Source organism: Micropterus salmoides, unplaced genomic scaffold, assembly GCF_014851395.1.
Source record: "Micropterus salmoides isolate LMB-PRFRI ecotype aquatic unplaced genomic scaffold, ASM1485139v1 Ms_hic_scaffold_20, whole genome shotgun sequence".
NCBI lineage: Eukaryota > Metazoa > Chordata > Actinopteri > Centrarchiformes > Centrarchidae > Micropterus > Micropterus salmoides.
The window spans coordinates 27,636,520-27,656,828 of NW_024041151.1; the positions used below are offsets into that span (position 1 = coordinate 27,636,520).

The window sequence follows — 20,309 nt, forward strand, 5'->3', positions numbered from 1 at the left end:
TGGACTCCCCTGTATACACAGCTTTCTATCTACGAGACTGATAATTATAATATATATACCCATTCTGATTGGGTCCACACCCTGGTGTGGGATCTATTTCCCCATATACTTCCAGTGGGTAGGTCAATGTCCTCCCATTTGATGGGTCCATCCTGGTTTGTGTTTTTCACCCAGACGTCCTGATCTGAGCTCTTGTCTTTTATTTGTTTCGTGCCTTGAGTTGAACCAGGATGTTTGTTTCTCCTTCATGTCCTGATCCTTCCTTTTGAAAGCCTAGCGGTCAGGCCACCTAGACAGGACCTTATCTTGACTGAAAGGCAAGGGCATCCTGATATTTCAACCCATCAACAGTTGTAGAGGGGGTGATCCATGTGACAAGGAGATAGCCCTGTAAGCTATGAGGGCCTTATGTGGATCCTCCTCTTATACAGGAGAGGTTTCTCCTTCCACACAGCCCTTTCTGCTTCCCCATTATTTTGAAGAATTGAATTCTGTTAAGTTCACTCCGGGAAAATAAGCAAAGGCCCATTTCCCAAATGATGAACTATTCCTTTAACGGTGTCTGAGATTTTCTTTTTTTGCTTTTGTTGATCTGAGCAACATCAAAGATTTACCCAAACATCCATCGACTTGCACTGCATGTCATTTTCCATCAATGCTGTAAAGAATAAAAAGAAAGAGGAGTTCAAAGTGCTGCATTATAAAAATGGCACATTTATTGCTACAGAACGGTCATGAACATGAACCTCATTGAATCACTACAAGATGAGAACCAACAGGCAACTGTTGGGCTAGTACGAGGAAGAATAAAACCCTCAGCACAGAAATCAAAAAGAACCTGTTTCCCAACATCTCCACTGATCTGGAATAAAAACAAAGTGTAATAATAACAACATCAACAATAACAGCAACCATAAGGACAATAATAATTATATAACATAAAAAACAAATTTAAAGAATACAACATTAACCAGAAATAATTAAGAAAATGGAAGTGTAGAAAAGAACATGTACACCAAAAAATACAATGAAATAAAGAGGCACTCAGCCACACACTGGGGGAAAAATGTAACTGCTGTATTTTTGTAAGTTTTTATTATTTGAATTTTTTTCTGATATTTTGTTTCGTTATTTGTTGCTGAGATGGGACGTTCCCAACCGTGGCCTCTAACCATGACCCATCACACAAAGAAGCCTCACAGGCTCGTCTTCAGTAACACGTAGGTCAGATAAAATATTAGAAAATAATTTTAAAATTACAAAGTGGAATATTTTATTGTTGTTACTCTGTTTCAGTCATACAGTAATCTAGCATTTTGTCTTTACTTATTATTCTCAATAGTTACGGTATAAAAGTATTGCCCCTACCAAAAAGTAAGCCAAATATATTTGAATTTAAATTAATGATTGATTTAGGTAAAATTTGGGGTTTATAATAGGGTGCACTAAGTCTACTCATAGCAAAAGAGCACTAGACAAAGGAAGCTTTAACAAAAAGCCCAGGCACTGATAACAGGGTATTTTTTTGTTTTCCATCTCTTCACTGATTTGCATCACTAGGAACAAGACGAAAGAAAAAAGGCCACGTGTCATATATTTTCACCTTCACATGATTATAATACTGAAAAATGAAGCATGTTCTTCCAGACTATTAATAATACTTACAGAGAGAACATGATGAACTGAAAAAGCAGGTGAGTCGACTTCATCTCAGTCAACTAATTTGTGCTTGTTGTTGGAAACTACAGAGTACAATGTGCTATGGGGAATTTTTTCAATTTTTATTTTTAAATGTTTTAATGAATTGTTCCCTGGTATTAATAATTTGTATTTACATTAGAATTTTGGGGCCTCCAATTGCTAAATAATATCCTGCTTCCTGACCTCTGAAGTTCTGCCCACATCTGATTTGTTCACCGATTCAGTCAGTTTTGTTGTAGTTCTCTTTGATGGTTGTTTTAGTTAGTTGGGGAAACAATCAACCAATCAGAGCTGTGAAGGTGGGATTAACAATGCAGATGTTATCTTCTTGTGATGAAAGAATGGTGGCAAGCATGGATCAGATGGATGCAGATGTGCAGGTTGTTGTTAATTACAACTCTTAAATTCACATTTATAAAACTATGAACTTTTCTCATCCTCAGCTCATCTTATATGGTCAGTTCACCAAAAGCACAAATAAACATTCCTGTATATTCCAAGTAGCGTGTTTGTGTTGAAACCTGAAACTCAGTATCACATCCAGGTCTATCTGGTTTACATGTTTGAAAATATTGAATAGCTGTACATATAGAAATGATGAAAGAATACATTATGGTTTTAGCAGCATTTAGTGTTGGCCCTATTTGTTGGCCAAAAACAACTGGGTGCAGTGACTGCACATAGCATATCAAAAGTCCAGTCCTCATTTTTGAGTTGCTAGGCTGGAGCTCTTTCCTAACTCTACTGTCAACAAAAGAGAAAAGAGTTTGAGTATTTTTTCTCTTTTGATGGAGTTAGGCTAGCATTTTGCCCCTGCTTGCAGTCTTTGTGCTAAGCTAGGCTACATATATCCTGGACCTCTCCAATTGATGTACAGAGATGAAAATGATATGCATCTTCTAAACTGACTCTGGGTGAGACTGTTTGGTAGGAACAACCAATTGAAAAACTATGGCACTTTACACTTCACCCATAATTTTCTGAAATGTAAAATGTCAAAAAGTGATTTACTGTGGCTTTCATGAACACTAATCGCACATGGTTTGTGAAATTTCATATCTCTCAAAAATGACAAAATCTTTTTGCCAAAAGTTTTATTTCTGTTATTTTCTTTACATCTCACAGCTCCCTTTGGGTTCTTTAACTACCTCAATTGTGAACTCACCTTTGTCAGCACAACTTCATACAAACTAAAATACTGGGGTGGTTTAATAAACTTCTTTTCCAAGAAAGTAAGATATATGCTTTTTTTTTGCAGTTTAAATAATTTCTGGTGATTTATGGATATCAAACTGGAAAAAATATTCAATGCCTTCAATTAAATAATAAGAAATTTAAAATACTGGCAGGAGTTTTAAATAGTTTTCTGGCAGTGGACATTTGTACTTGGTGTTATATAGAAGTTCAAGACATGAAAACAGGCTGCTTTGATTGTTCATTTTGTCATTTTCTTTCACAGGAATTATAGTAATTTTCTGGAAAAGAAGTGCCATGTTAACATCCATATGGTCATTTGTATAAAATGTTTAAATTGTCTTTCAATTTTTTTTGTATGGAAAAAATACAAATTAAAATCAGTATTATATAAATGTACCAAATTTCAGATTTGTTGTGCTACTGATGTTGGTTAGTGCTCATGTATGCAGTATACGAGTGTATTTGTTAATTAAATGGGGTCAGCTATCATGAGAAAAGAGAGAAATGTTTCCTGTTTCTGACATTGCTGGGTAAAGAAAGGACAGGAGTGGCCATTTTGAATTCAACTCATTATTGCAGTAAAACTGGTACAGAGTAACAGATTACAAAGCTCATGGCACAGTCACTGAAAAAAGAGAAATGAGGTGTGTATGTACAACAAGGGAAGGAGGGAAAAGAAAAACATTTTGGCTATTAGAAACATCAGGGTAACATAAAAATGATACTGTTCGGGAGATGACTTGGTTATACATCAAAGAAAATATGAAATGAAGCACTGCAAAAATAACATTACTTAAAAAATACATTTAGCATTTACACCGACAGATTCAATCCTAGTGTTTAACCTAGGTCCGATTCAAAGCAGCTTTTCCTGTTTATAAAAAGCTCAATTTTAATGGTAAACACTAAAAACAAATGACTGAAACTGTCTTGCACATGATCTGATATCTTTTTGGCCAAATAGCTGATAAGATTGTTTGCAGATAACCTGCTTTTTTATATTAGCAACACTCCAATCTCCAAACAAAATTTTCATATATTAAACTTGAATCAGGTGCTGAGGGTCTTTCATTTAATCAACATTTACAACCCACCTTGAAGAAAATAAATGCACAGGAGTCAGAGCCGGCCCAAAGCCACCAGGTAGAACCAAAGTTAATTTGAGTACCTAAGTTACGTTTTTATCATAATTTTAATTAAACATAAAATCTTTGAATTTGTTAAACCCCCTTATAACATTTTCTGAAAAGGTGTTTTCACAAACAATTATTATAACAGCTTTATAATAGCAAAAATTTGGGATTATCAAAATAAATTTTGCATGTACATAACAATTTCTGAGTTATGACATCATGTGTTTTTATGAATTTTTGCATTCGCACTTTCACTACTAATAGCATGTTACAGAGTGGGTATTAGTTTTACCAGTTTCACTAGGTTATTTTTTTTTTGAAAATCAAAGTCAAAACTAATTCTTCAAATGGTGCATAAAATGGCTCATGCCAGCTCTGACACGAGTGATTCTTTGTTTAAGCAAAGCTAATAATTTGACTTACACTTCAGATGGTTGGTAACCAAAACCACATACAGTACAGAGCACCACTGACTGACTAAAAGTTGGCACCTGGCTACCGTAATCAGACAAATACAACCATACTAAAAATCAATACAAGTTCATCATCATCACCTCTCACTGGCAAGTCCTCACCATACAGAAACCCCACAGAAAACGTTTTATGAGTATTTACAAAAAATACAATTAAAAATGGCAATGTAATGAGGAATGGAGAAATAAACAAATATCTTATATCTTTTATGATTTCTGATTCCTTCCATGAACCATCAAAAATGTTCCCCACAGATATAAACATAATGTTGAAAAAAAGAAATGATTCAGAACTTTTGACCTCACTACATTTTCAATGTGACACATTTTTTTCAACACATACTGAATTTTACTTTTTCATCTTTTAACAAAAAAACCGATACAACATAGTCCTAAAACACAAAATAACAACAGTCTACATGTAAAAATATAACTTTTACATACACAATTTCAAAATAATGGTAAAGTTTGCCATTTTGTTGCATACAATTTACAAACGTCTGTGTGTTGTTGCCTTGGATAGATAGCAGTGAATAGAGCTGATGGAACTCCGGTCCCATTTTGTCCTGCGCAGGGTGTCGTACTAGTCAGAGGGCGTTGTGGCAACAACAGAGATAACAACAAAGTCAGTTGAAAATTTATAACACTGAGGGGCCTCGCCAACTTCTGCCAGTTCAGTCTTAGAGAAAATAACTCCTCCCCAAGCAAACACTCCTTTGCAACAGAAAATAAAAAAATAACAGAAAATGGCACCCTCCTTATATATCGTATATATTTTTTGTACATTTATATATAGATTGATTTATTCAAATAGATTCTTTTCCAGTTTCCGTGCCATCCTGTTGATTGGGTAGGATTTTAACTGTGTCAAAATGACTACCGACAGAGAACAATGCTGTCAGATAGAGAATTGTGTTGTTTTTTTGTATTTGTTTTTGTTTTGTTTTTTTACATTTTCTATAATAGACATGTAAACCAGAACAGACAAAGAAAAAGTAATAAGAGAAAAGATTCTTCTTAAAAAAGAGAAAAAAAGAAAATCTGTTTTACAACATACAACCACACACTTTGTACTGAAGACTACATTGGCTTATGGACAAGCCGATCAAATATTGATAAAAAGCTGATAAGCTATAATACAAGAAGAGACGCGTTGTTCACCATGAAAACAGGGCTGGGGCTTGGAACAGGAAGGGTTTGGGGGTTAAGGAGGACTTGGGGCGACGAAAAGGACGGGTACGGGGATTCATTTTGCTAAATCAAGCGTCTGTCTCATTGGATCGAAGCCAGAACACGCTGTCTACTTACATATAAGCGTACAGTACATTAAATACAGTTTCGTTTTTTTTATCCAAAAAATACTTTTTTTTCCTTTTTAGCTTTTTTTAAATTCCCAGGTCTGGTAAAAAACCTGACTGCATAGAACCTAACGACTAAGAACAGGTTTCCCTAAGCTTGCATCCTATTAAAAGACCAGGTAAATGTCCTCCTCTGGCAACTTGAATGATATGAACTCTAAAAAGGCACATTGGTAGAAGTGTGAATGTTCAAATTGCATCTGTGGGACTGCTTAGGTGGGGCATGAGGCTGGGTAGAAGGGCTAGGGCTCTGGTTTAGGGCTCATAAGGCTAGGGTCAGCAGAAAAGACAGCACTGGAACTGGGGATTAAACATAGGCCTGAGGATGGTTCAAACTGGGGCACGAGTGAAAGGAGACTTTCAGATTGACACCATTAAACAGTGGATGCTCTTCGAGATAGTCTTATTACCTTCATCTGTTAGGGTTAGTGGTAAGGTTAGGGTTTGAATATCCAGATAGTACACCGTGATGCATAGCAATGCAATACAAATTTAAGTTTCCTTCCTGACCTGGCCCGTTCTGATTTATTTTATTCCCACTATCACCTGATCAGGGTCATGACTTTTGTCACTGCCAGTCCAACCCTGTCCAGATCCTTTTCGTAATTTTCTTTCCCAATCCTGTATCACTCCCAAATCAGTGTTGACTTCTCCAGAACTTCTAGCCAAGAAACCTGGCCAAGTGTAAGTACAAGAGGCAACTCTTTGAAATTCTTAAGTAATGTATTGTATTAGTGGTTAGGCTCCGGGATTGGACCAATCCCAGATGACTGATCTGGTTTCAACTGATTCAAATATACCTATTTTAACAAATGTTTTGATTGCATGTATATTATTCAAAATTTCTGGGCTCTACGTCAGGCATACCTGGTTACTGGACTCATACCAGACTCATAACTCATGACACAAGAATACACAGATTTTATTCTGGTTGCTAACACTGGCCCAAAGCATCTCAGTGCTGCAGCTGATGCTAAGGCCAAATCAGCCAAAATCGGAAACTAGCGTTGTCTGGCAGTCATACAGTATATGAGTCACAGTCTACTCACATTTGGTCCTCTAGCACAATAACCGAAATTATGACTTCACTCAGCTGCAACCGTAGCTCATATAGCTACCTGGGAAAAGTTGCATTGGGTCACAACGTGACTGTTCCCGGATAGTGGGCCGCATTTAAAACAATTTCCTCTCTACTACTGTTTGGTTTTCCTGTCCCAACCAGTACAGACACCACTCTGCTATAACAGGAATACCACTGGGACTGCAGAATTCCTGACTAATCTCTATACCAAGCAAAGGATTGCAAGGACAATAAAATCTGAGGCAAATAATGGTCCGAGCAAAAGACACCTCAACAACAATAAACTTGTCTGTTATTTTTTTAGACAGCAAATGTCAATCAGAAAGTCCCCCAAGTTTGGTACTCAGGAAAGAAGTCTAAGGTTGGGGTAAGCTAGATATGAAATGAGAAAATGAAGGATATCTAATGAATCCAACACAGGAATGCTTTGACCACTGCAGCTTGGTCCTTAAGAAAATTATATACCCCTCACTCTGATGATTGTTCCCTTGCTTCCCCTGCATTGTCATTTAGACCTCTGGATTCTCTGTTTATCCTGCTCGCTAGCTGCTCAGGAGGTTGGCCCACTTCAGTCTTTTCTTTTCTCCTTACCCTTCCATGACTTCAGAAACTCTCATAGTTTTTCTTCAGGAAATCGGGAGCACTCGATTCGAGTAGAGTGATTGGGGTTCAGGGAATGTGCTGAATGTGAAAATGAATTTACTTCAGTGCTCAGTCCAGCCCTCTGCCCTCTCATCCACCCATTCATCCATCCACTATCATTTGCTATCGTCAGTCCTCTCAACCATCTGCCCAGTAATCCTTCAATTTCGGCAAAGTCCTGGACACCATTTCAAAATCCGCCTGTTCTGCCTATGCTGATGAATATCTGACACTGACTCTGATTTGGGAAGTTTGCTAGAGCTCTTCCTTTCTGTCGTCATTTACAAACCCACAAAAACAATCTCAAATGAAGAATAGTCAAGAATAGTCTGTCCTTCCTGCCATGTTTAGAAGTACACTACAGCTGTCTTTCTTCTTTAATTCCTCTACCTTCGATGCTTTAAACACCTCAGTCCCTCTGGAGACACTCACTGATTGATTGAATAACTAATTCAACGATTGATTCTCTAGGTATTCTTTTCCCATCAGTAGATACACACAGGCCATTTTGGGTACAACTGTCCATTTGTATTTGTCTTCACACAAAAACATTAGCAGTGTGTACAGTTTTGTTGCTGTTAACAAAGTCAACAAACGTGGCTATCGTGGCTATTAGCATAAAACACTAATAAAATACATAAACATATTTAGATTTTTTTTTACACTGACAATCTACTGTAAATGTTTGCAGTTATGAAGGAATGCATTAGAAGGGGAAGTACGAGTTTCCCCCGTTTTTCTTGTTTATCCCCACTCCTTTCTAGGCATCTATGATAGTCAAAAAGCGTAGCAAACTCAATTTCGTTCAGATCACTCGGCATATCAAGCACCTCCGGAAAGCAGTAGGGTCACAACATATACCTAATAGCATGTTCATTTATTCTTTAATCTGTGAAAATGTGGGGTTTATGAGAGGATGTATGAGAAGAAACTTGTTTTTTAGTGATGATTCCTTTTGTTTTTAGATTTATTTGCTTTGCTTCTACATGTGTATCTATCTGACAGGTTTGCATCCAAGAGGAGATCAGGCACAGCTTCATCCACAGTGTGGCGTAAGATTGCCATTCAGTCAGAGACGCGCTGAAGCTGCATTCAACAACAGCTGCGCAATGTTGCTTAAAAAAAATCTCTTTAAACACTTTATGATATGTTTTGCTGCGTTCTGAACAACTCCCCAACCCATCATTGCCCACATCCAGTTGCACTTTTTTAACAAGGTGACAAAAGGGAGATATATATATGTATATATATATATATATCTCCCTTTTGTTCTTCAAAACTGGGAATGCTGATAAAACAAGTAGTACAAGAAGTAGAATTTATTGGATAATGTGATACCAAAGACTTTTGCCCATTGCCGTCACTTTGTGTCAAAAGCTCCCACAAACTGCCACCCCGTAGCAGCCACGTTACAGTGGCTGTTTTAACGTCTCCACAAAGTAGCTTCCAGTTCACTTCAGCTGGAGATGTAAAGTGACGAAAGCAACTAATGTGACTCTGCAGTTCATGTCCTCGACAGAACGGAGACGAAGGTGAGGAGGAGGATCAGAGACGACAGACAAGAGGAGAGAAAGAGGCTGATCTGATTGGTCAAGCTGAAGTTCCAGAGAATCTGATTGGTCAGGCTGAAGCAACAACAGGTTTGATCGATTGCTGGGTTGTCATGGAAATGTCGTCAGAGGAAGTGGTCACTCATCATCTTGATGAACTCTGGCACCTTAGACCTGGAGAGACAAAGAGAAAAAAATACAGGAAGGGAGGATTTGGAAGGAAGTTTTCACAGAACATTGTACACACAAACACCCACAGAGAAAAAAAATGTGTTCTCTTTAATTGTAAAGCCTAGTGGTAGCTTTATGTCCTTCAACCCACCACAATAGTTAATTTTGCCCTGTCTGGGGAGGATGAATGTGCTCAATAAAATCCATGGCAATCGAGGCTACTGAGGCCAATAGTACTTCCACACACGGTCCACACATGACTTACGTGAATGACTAATCATTCATGCAGCACACCTGGACACACCACTGGTCACTGAACAGATCTCTGCCTCACTGCCACAAACAACTGTCTCCACCTGCTGGCATGTAAAGCCGTCTGCTCCCAGCGCTGTTCCAAAGACTTCTATTCCTGTCATCATCACGCATAGACCAGTAAACCGAAATGTGCACATCCCACACAGAAATAATAGTAATCTTATCAGGATTAGGAACTGCACCAACCCCAGCACCCAGAACACATTTAAAATGGCTCTCTTCAATGTGAGATCACTTTCAAGTAAGACTTTTATCTTAAATGATTTTATCTTGTCTGCAAATCTAGATTTTATGTTTTTAACTGAATCATGGTTGCAAATGAATGACTATAGCCAGCTATCTGAACTGTGTCCGCCTCAATATGATTGCTTTAGTCAACCGAGGGTCAGTGGTCATGGTGGTGGGCTAGTGAGCGTGTATAGGAAAAATTTTAAATGTCATCAAGTACGCTGTGATGAATTTAACTCCTTTGAAGTTCTCACTCTTATTTGTTATAATTTATTGCCCCCCAAAACCGCCTGGAGGATTTTTATCAGACCTTCCTGAATTTTTATCTTCTCTGGTTTTAAATTATGACAGAATTGTTCTTTGTGGCGATTTTAATATTCATGTTGATGACCCCACCAATGTTAATGCAACTGACTTTTTAAATATGGCCACTTCTTTTAACTTCAAACAACATGTCAAAGGGCAAACACATAACCGTGGTCATACACTGGACTTGGTTTTTACCCTGGGTGTCAGCATTTCCTCTGTGGAATTAGTGGACATGACCATATCTGACCACAGATGTATTGTTTTCCGTGTGCTCCGTGTGTTCTCGCATCTTTAATGAACAAAGTGTTTCAAAGTTTTGCACATTCTTTCAGAGCCAAAGCCAACACCTGTCTGATTCCAACACCAACAATCTGGTCGATCACTTCAATGCATATAAATGACAGCATTCGCAGCCTAAAAAGGGAATGCAGGAAAGCAGAGCACAGATGGAAAAAATCCATTCTCCAAATCCATTACCTCAGTCTGAAGGATTTATTAATTAACTACAATAACATGGTTAAGGATGCGAGAACACACTATTTTTCTGAACTCATTACTACACATAAACACAATCCCAGGTTTCTGTTTAAGACTGTGGATCAGCTGGTAAACCCAACCCCTCCTTGTGCCTCAGCTAGAAGTAATGATGACTGTGAATTGTTTTTATCTTATTTTACCAATAAGGTGGTGTCAATCAGAGCATCTATTACCCCTACGGCCTCTTACTCCGAGGTCCTTCACCAGCAACAAGATAGTTTTAACCAGTATCACAAATGAGAGTGTCCTCCGGCCCACTTGATGTAATACCTACAAAGTTTTTACTGAAAGTAATAGATTCTGTTGGGCCCCATTTGTTCTCTGTTTTTAACAGCTCCCTATCTACTGGTTGTGTCCCTGATTATTTTAAAACGGCTTGCGTGAACCCACTTTTAAAGAAACCTGGTTTAGATCCCTCCCTCCCACATAATTTTAGACCAATTTCAAAACTGCCTTTTATTGCAATGATTCTAGAAAGAATTGTGTCCAAACAGCTGCTCACTGTACTGGAAAATAACAAATTATTTGAAAAGCTTCATTTGGTTTCAGGAAGTACCACAGCACTGAGACTGCCCTGCTTAAAGTCACCAATGACCTTTTAATGTCTGCTGATGAAGGTATGTGCTCAGTCCTTGTACTCCTGGACCTTAGCGCTGCTTTTGACACCATTGATCACAACATCATGTTAGACAGACTGAGGCACTGGGTGGGGATCTCTGGTACTGCCCTAGAATGGTTTTCATCCTACCTGTCAAATAGGAAGTTTTGCGTGTCTGAAAACAACTATGTCTCCTCGTTCTGTCCAGTTAAATATGGTGTGCATCAGGGGTCGGTCTTAGGACCCATTTTGTTTTCCTTGTATCTGCTTCCCCTTGGACATATTATCCATAAACATGGCATTTATTTTCATATTTATGCTGATGACACAAATATACTTGCCCGTCAGATCCACAGACCCTGGAATGCTGAGTTCACTTAACAACTGCCTTTGTGAAGTTAAAAAATGGATGTCAAATAATTTCCTCCAGCTGAACTCAGACAAAACAGAAATCCTGGTCATCGGGTCTCAGCAGATGGCAAATCAAATGCTGCCATCTGCTGGTTCCCTAGTAAATCACATTAAGCATGTGGCAAAGAACCTTGGTGTTTGGTTTGAAAGTAATTTAAATTTCAAGCAGCACACCACAAAGCTTGTTCAATCACGTTTTTATCAACTTAGAAATATAGCTCAAATTTGGTCTATGTTAACTTTTAAGGACACCAAGACCATTTTACACGCCTTCGTCTCATCACGCCTGGATTATTGCAACAGCCTTTTCACCTGTTTAACCCAAAAATCTATTGATCGACTCCAGACTGTCCAGAACTCAGCTGCCAGGCTTTTAACCAGAACAAAGAAATATGACCACATTACTCCTATTTTAGCTTCATTACACTGGCTCCCAGTGTGTTTTAGAATTGATCACTTTTAAAGCTCTTCATGGCCTCTCACCTTGTTTTATTTCTGACCTTTTAGTCCCATACGCACCAGCACGTACCTTGAGATCCTCGGGCAGAGGTCTGTTGTCTGTTCCAGTCTCGACTGAAAACTAAAGGGGACAGAGCGTTTGCTGTCAGGGCCCCGAGGCTCTGGAACAGCCTGCCCGAGGAAATCAGGTCGGCTGAGTCAGTGAACTCTTTTAAGTCCCTTCTTAAAACATACTTTTATAGGAGAGCCTTTCCTGATCATATTTGACTTTATTTTATCCCTTTTATTTTACTTATTTTATATTTATCTTAAACGTGTATTTTGGTCTTTTCAATGTTTTCTTGCTTGTATTGTTGTCTTTTGGGTATTGTATTGTTGTCTTTGCACTTGTTGAAGCACTTTGTAACTTGTTTTTGAAAAGTGCTCTACAAATAAAGATGATTATTATTATACTTTAAGGTGGGGTATGCGATTCTAATCCAATACAATCCAAAAAAATCCAATGTTTGTACACAGCCCTGGCTCTGTAAATGGGAAACAAAGTGGCTTGGACTGGGCCACACAACACTATTCCATTATAGCAGCAGAAGAGTTGTAAGTATTGCTTTCTGGAGTTGGTGTGTCTGGAGTTGGTGTGCTGGCTCTGGGACCATCTGATTAATTACATGACTGGCATACCGCACCTTTGACATAAAGACTGCAGATGCAACCCCCCCCAACCAGTGGCAGCCTCAAAAGAAGAAATCAATAAATGATTAGCAGAAATGTGAAGTATGTGATATAGCATTGCACTATTAGTGTAACAGCTACATCACTGTCAGGAGTGGTCACAACAAAGACAGACTTTACCCGGCTATAATGATTATGTCAGAAGAAGGACAAATCTCAAAATCTATGTAGAGTAATAAAATAAAAGACCATATTTTTTACATAATTTCTAAAAAAAAATTTGGTTCCTCTGGCTTCTCCTAATGCTCCAAATACTATTTGCAAGAATCCAGCTAAATTATTAAAGTCGGCTACAAGCAGGTTACACGTTTTGTTTACCACAAAACGTTATAGGCTTATTAGGTTCGATAGGCCAGAGGGATGTGTTTATTAATAGTAGATTATAAGCTGTCATTAGTTTTAGACACAGTGTAATTATGCAATACGGTTGTACTCTAGTGGTTATTGAAAAATATTTTACAGTTGTTGTTGCATGCCTAATAATGTTAGCAAAATTTTCCTGTTACCCTAAGTAACATAAGAGTGATGATAATCCAGTACATGCTTTGCATTAGATATACAGTAGTATTCTAGGCAGACCGGCATGGCATGCAGCAGATGACACAACTCTCATTACAACCATAAGAGACTTGAGACGTGACTTGGACTTGTGACCGAAGACTTGAAAAGTCAAGTCTCAAAATTACTTGTGGGCGTCTGTGCAAACAGAAATGCAATTAAATTGTTTTTACAGAAAACAAAGTTGTAGAGGAAAGAACAGAAACAATACACACACAGTCACACATAAAAATCACACTTACTGCCAATCTGTTGTTAAAATGTACCCAGACCAGACAGAAACTCAAGTTCTGGCTTCTGTTTTTAGCCAGCTGAAATATCAGCTCTGCCAGACAATTGAACAATGCACTTCTACAAATTCATTCAAATAAAGAAATGCTACCTAAGCGGCATTTGGTCAACATTGTCTGTGTACAATTTAACCTTTCTTTCCTACATTAGGGTGACAGTAAAAAGACAATACAACTGCAGAACAAAATGTTAATTCTGCTCGTTTGGTTTAAAGGCAAAAAATAAATAAATAAATAATTTTTCAACAGTATATATAAAGTTCAGACTGGTAACCAATTAGCACATTTATTTAAATAGTTATTAACTTAAAGCTAACAATACTACTGTGATGCCGGATACCAGCATATTCTGCCTTAAACTGCATTGGGACCCTACTACTGAATTTCTAATGGTACATTTTGGTATAGTATCTCAAGGTAAACTAAGCTACATCTTGGAGTTACTGTACTTTGTCTCTAGAGAAATGACCAATCTAAATTTTAAACAACACATTTTTAAACAATAAGCACCCCTTTTGTATTACCAAAGACTAACATAAATACAAACAAATCACCCCAATGTAGTGATTCATTATTCTTTGAAATCCCAAACTACATACACATTACATATCTGTATAGGTCTTTAAAAGTCTTTATAAAAAAGATTGAGATATCAAATTTTGTCTTTCAAGTCAAATTTTTGTTTTGGTTAATATAATTCTATTCTGCAGGAAACAAATGGTTTCAAAGTACACAGACACTGCACGAATGGACATCAGACAACTGATGGACAAATCATTACTTGTCCATCTTCTCAGATAACTTTTGATCCTGAAAAAAGGATTTCCCATTTCCTCATTGAAAGCCAAATATATATATATATATATATAAAAAACACCAAAAACCTATATACTGGTCACTTCGACTTATTTTCATTTGAGGTGTGTTTAGCTTGCCATATATTTTAAATTTTAAGTGATGGGATTTATAAAATGATTGCTTGAAGTTTCTGGACTGGTTTCTGAATTCCAATTCTTTGGTTTGAATTAAAGGTACAACAGCAGATTAGTTTATAAGTGAAATCTGACCATTCAGGGGGGGAGGAGATGTTGCTGCGTTTTACATTTGTCCCAAGGGGTTTGACCCGTCGCCCATGGCAGCGGCGGCGTGGTGCACGGCGGCCAATGAAAGGGGAGCTCCGTCCGATGTCACGGTGACCTTCTCCTCCTCACGACGCTTCAGACAGGCCGCCTTGGGGTTCAGGTTTCGCTCTGGACAGAGGGAGAGAGAGAGGAGAGACTGTCATTAATTCTGTTGTTTTCTGTCTGTAAAAAAGTGTCCTGACAGTGTTTTGTGTCTCATTACTAGTAAAAAAACTAAATTAGACAAACTAATTAGACTGAAGACCGTTACGCACCTAGTCACCAGAGCAAATTCCCTGTATGTGTAAAAACTACTTGGCAATAAAGCTGTTTCTGATTTCTGATATTTGAAGAAGGCAAAACCTTCAGCCAGGTTGAACACAATCAACAGGTTCCACTGCTGCCCTCTCCTGGAGCTCCTGGAGCACTACATGCGCTAGAAAGTATCATGTTTAACCTCTTGAACCCTGATTTCCACCTTACATTTCCATTAAAGCATCTTTAAAGTTAGAATAAAGACAGATTTTCTTCTATTTATTTTTACATATCGTAATAATATCACACGCATTTGCCCAAAATTAACCTGACATATTTGCAGAAACTTCAAAACCTCCCCTACGATTTAAAATAAAGTTCTGTGAGTTTGAACAAAGCTTGGCTGCACAGCATGCGTTTATAAAAGGTAAAGCCACCTGTGGTTCGGGAGATAATGTGTGAATAATTTCACCTTATTAGTGATGGCATCTGGTTGAACCCTCACTCAACCTTGACAAACTATAGTATAACATATAGTTGATTCTATCTGTAACTTTGCATTACTCTACATTTTTCTGTTACCAAATCCGATTAAAAAAAACAAAAAAAACCCCAATTTCCTAAAACAGCTGGGCACTGTTTTTGCTTGGTTAGTTTGAAAGAGTTTCCTTTCAGACCAGCCAAGGATAATGACTGTAGACAAAAAGATTCAAGATCAGTCACCAAAAAAAAAAAGGTGGACTTTAGGGATAAAGTTAACTCAAATGAACTTTAAATCAAATTTGTTTAATCTAGAACTTGGTCACTAGCAGGTTCATAATTGTATATAATACATGAATATAAAATGTCCATTGGTGATATGATCATAACTGGGGAGTTTGTGTTTTTTCTATAATTATAATGGACAACCTGTGTAGACACAACAACAAACAAACGAACAAATAAAAAAAAGGAGGATAAAAGCAAAGCAATCTGGTGCAGTAGTTGTCTGTGGTTTATAATGTTAGTTACTGAGGTCAAAGGTCATGTGTTGTTTAATGAAACTGACCTCGGACTTGTTGCTCCAGACTGAGGATGACAGCCACGGCCTGGTGCAGGATCAGTAACTTGGTCTGAGGTTTATCGCTCTTCAGGTGCAGCTGGACCATCCTGCCCAGCTCCTTGAATGCCTCGTTGATGTCACGGACGCGCAGACGCTCCCGTGCGTTGTTGGCCATCCTCCGTTCCCTCTCTCTCTCCATCTTCTGCTCCGGAGACAGGTCCTCGTCGTCGTTGTTGCTATGGTGACCAATGATGAGCGTGAGGAGGAGCCAGGCAAGAGAAAGCAGGGGACGTGGAGGAGGAAGGGGAGGATTTGAAGATGAAAGCGCAAGCTTTACAAGATGATTCACTGAGTGACACGATAACAAGGAACAGGGCTTGGGAACAGACATCATGTTGTGCTGCATTCTGGGTATTCCAAGTCTGCCACAGATGTCAGCAGCAACTGCATGTTTACATCTGAGATTTTTGACTGAAAATGTACAGTGAACAACCAGAAGAGGAGGATCCACTCTACACAAACTGGCGCAGTACGGAAGACATGGCGCCAGGATGAAACAAAGCCATTTGAAGATGGATGTTTCAATAACTGAAACTTTATGTATATCTTTTAGTATAGAAGTTACAAGAAGAATTAGGTAATGAGTCCCATTCGGACTGGATTCATTTCTCAAGGTCAGGTGGGATGATTTTAACATTAACTGCCCTGGTCAGTGATTTTAATCCCGTCCACAGCGCGTTTGTGGGTAATTTCTCACGCCCACCCAAGTAATAATTACAGCTGCCTACAGGTTTTAAGGGAGTTGGCTGGTCCTCGTGTTATTCAAATCCCACCTGGAGCGATGTCCTTGTATTTTAAAATGGATCTTAAAGCTTCTTTCTTTTTTCTTTTTCAGTCAGCTCACTGTGAAATTGGACATTTGTTTTTGTGAAAATGGTGTAAGTCTAAGATGTTTTGCTAAGGCTTATTTGATGCTTGTTAGTATTTTGTTGTTGATATATGGCACACTTCTTTTTTGATTTAATCCTTACACCCCTTCCCTATTGGAGGCATTTTAACCTCTGACCAGGCCGTCATTGTAAATAAGAATGGGTTCTTAACTGACCTGCCTGGGAAAATATAGGCAAAATATTTTTTTTAAATAAACAAAAATTTATGCCATGTAATGTAAGATACAGGTAGGGTTAGGGCAGTAAGGCAAATTAACTATTACTGCATCAACTATCACTACTGAAGAAAACCTGAGAACCTGATAATTCTCAGGAAAATTTTTAAATGTATTTATGGACATTTAATAGCAAATGGACATCAGCTGGGGATTGGGTGTGTTATGCTAGTAAGGGCTAATGTAGCCTCGAGCTGCAAGCCTCAAGCAGAGATGAGGAGCAGGCTTTAGAGGTCTCATAAGTTTCTTTCTAACTCCACACCAATGCAAAAATGGGCATCCACATGAGGCCAAAGGTGACCAGAAGCACAATGAAGTGCAGACAACCAGCTGCCAACGACTTTGTTGGATCACATGACAGTAAGTTCCCAAACCCTGTAACACAGCATGGGTAACATTTTTCATCGTTTTTTTTATCTTCATCATCATCATCATCACCATCATCATCGTCATTATTATCATCATCATGACCGCCACCATGATATACAAATCTCTGGGTTTGGAATCCAAATGTTTCTGATTTGAGTTGTCCTCCAGGTGAAAAATGTCGTTGGAGGGGTGAAGACTGCTCACATCCAGGATGGGAAATTACCAAAACTAACACTTTTGATCTTTTATTGATTCAAATCTAGCTGAAGGCTTGTAGTTTCTCGTCAACAGCAAGAATGTTCATTTTCAATGTTTCTGTTGGTGCTGATTTCCCAGCTCTGAATGTGAGGCGGCACTTCTTTGAGAATATTGACTGTGGGCTCTACTCTGTTGTGTGAGAAACAGTTAAAACCAGGCCCAAAACCATGGAGAGACTGACGGAATCAACCGTGAGCTGCACGTCCACCAGGAATGTCTCTTCGTCTTTACGGTGCTTTCTTTGCTCAGAAACATCAACAGCAGCCGTGTTAAAAAAGAGCGATGCCTGGTGGACACGGACATTTAGCGTACAAGAAGTCTCTGTATTAGCTGATGTATTTAGCTGCTTCTCATCACACTTGGTCACTTCATCAAAGTCAAGAGGCTGGTTCCCAAAACACTCTCAGCTTAAAGTCCTTCCTTGTCTACCTTCTCTCCAAAAAACAAGCTCATGTTTCTGATCTCAACTGAACACTGAGTTTTGTTTTTATGGTTGCTGCCCAGTGGTGGAAAAAGTATTTTACTTTCAGTAGTGATGCCACAGTGTAAAAAAGTCCTGCCTCATGGTAAAGTGGTAAATCTCACATGTCTCGTTTTAAATTCATGTTCTATCCTATGAAGATGCTGAATGATCAAATGTTGATCAAACAGATTGTCACTTCAGTTTATAAAAAATCCAATTCAAGTGTAAGAGTCTCCTGGAGAGTTTTTTTTTATCAATGACATTTTGAACAAGGAAGATCTCTGAGCATGTAGGTGTTTTGGGGAAACGCAAGTACCAGCCCAGCTTAGATTTTTGATGGAAGCGAACGTCTGTGGGTAGGCGGGGTTACCTAGATCTTGACCTATCAAGAGCTTTGAGGTCCTTGCTGTCGGGATCCTCCTTCTTGGAGTCCAGGGGTTTTGTGTCCTGCAGGAGGTTCTCGTCCCCCTCGTCCTCAGACTTGATCTCCGAGCTGACGGAGGAGGTGCTCTGGCCCTGAAGGCCTCCGGACAGGGCTGCGGGAGGATGGAGGAGTGGGGGGAGAAAGGAGAGGAGGGATTAGAAGATGCACACAGATAAATACAATTTATGGCATCTTGACTTAGGTCACGTGATGAAACCTGGGCCAACTCCATTGGCTGAAAGAAAACGTGTATTTTGGTACAAATACAATATGTATTTGATTTAGCTGCCCTTCATGTGCAGATTATAGCCTAAAGACCATGGATGCAGACTTGTGACAGAGAGGTTGCCTATTTTGAATCCTGAAATGCATCAAACAATTTGACATTTACACCCACTTTAAATTGACGTAAAAGTTGTCCAAATGACTTGCTCTCAGTAGTAAAGGCACAAGTAGCATGACTTACAGCACCATGAAACCTCTTCAGTTGTGTTTAGTCTAGGTGGTGAGAACTGAGTTGACGAAGGATAACTGTGCTCCCCAAGCAACATGTGTTAAGTGTAAGCAAGTAGCGTGACATTTTTAGGCAGTCAGAAAACAGTCTAGAGAGGATGTTTGTTTGGATGGATGGTTGAGGAACTTTGACAAGATGACCACTGTTCACATCCACTTCCACCAGTCAATGTTGGTTTCTTTCAACCATGACCACAATCTTTTCCTAACCTTAACCAAGTGGCCAAACTTAACCAAACCTCAGCCATCCAGTAGCAGAGACATATAAAAAAACACTCATACATGGGTTTTTTCAGAAGCAACTGACAAATTACTTATTTTGTGTGACTATGAAATGGGGTACTTCTAGATGTAGGAATACCTTACTAAAGTCACACTTCTTGGTTCATTAAAAAGGGGCAGACTGGTTTGTTGACGTGTGAACATTATGTTGCGTAGTGCACATCAGTTTCTAGAGGTAATTCCAGGTCAGACTTATCAATAATTTCTGACAACATCTCCCACTCAGGAACCACATCAGTAGTAACAAAACGGTGGCAATATAGCTGCAAAGCCTCCATCACTGTCAGCTACATCTACATAGAATCTATTATTAACACTAATGTAAGAAAAAATGAGCTACACACTGTTTGAATCTGTGTCATTTGTTGGTTAACCTCTACAAATAAAATTATAACAACCTTCTAAAGACAGAATATGTAAGCCCGTTCTTCCCATACTGCTGACGTAGTGTGAATGCAGCAGCAGCCCTGTCTGAACACGACTAATTCTCCAGTCGACCTCCAAGATGGCGGCATGGGAGAGCTGTGATGCAAACGTAAAGCCTCTGTACCCTCTATCTGCCTCTCTCCTCAGCTGAACAGCGCAGTCTTTATTTGACGGCTGCATGGATCCGTCGCTGGGACGCTGCCAACTTCTCAGTCAACACAAAACACTCCACTCTGTTCCCACACACACAC

At 38.8% G+C, this 20,309-nt stretch overlaps 1 protein-coding gene across 12 annotated transcripts in view; it reads right to left on the bottom strand.

Annotated features, from left to right (window-relative positions):
* Positions 1 to 694: 694 nt before the first annotated feature.
* LOC119914090 (transcription factor 4-like) overlaps positions 695 to 20,309 on the bottom strand; it is a 270,600-nt gene continuing 250,985 nt past the window's right edge. For 6 of the 12 annotated variants that reach the window (XM_038733104.1, XM_038733097.1, XM_038733093.1 and 3 more), the window contains 4 exons: positions 18,784 to 18,949; positions 16,165 to 16,394; positions 14,843 to 14,990; positions 695 to 9,309 (listed from right to left, as the gene is read on the bottom strand). In XM_038733104.1, the coding sequence (XP_038589032.1) occupies positions 9,261 to 9,309; positions 14,843 to 14,990; positions 16,165 to 16,394; positions 18,784 to 18,949 (593 nt within the window). In that variant the 3' untranslated portion in view covers positions 695 to 9,260. Of the gene's footprint in view, positions 9,310 to 14,807; positions 14,991 to 16,164; positions 16,395 to 18,783; positions 18,950 to 20,309 lie in introns of all 12 variants that reach the window. The other 6 variants (XM_038733103.1, XM_038733095.1, XM_038733094.1 and 3 more) reach the window with 3 other exon arrangements.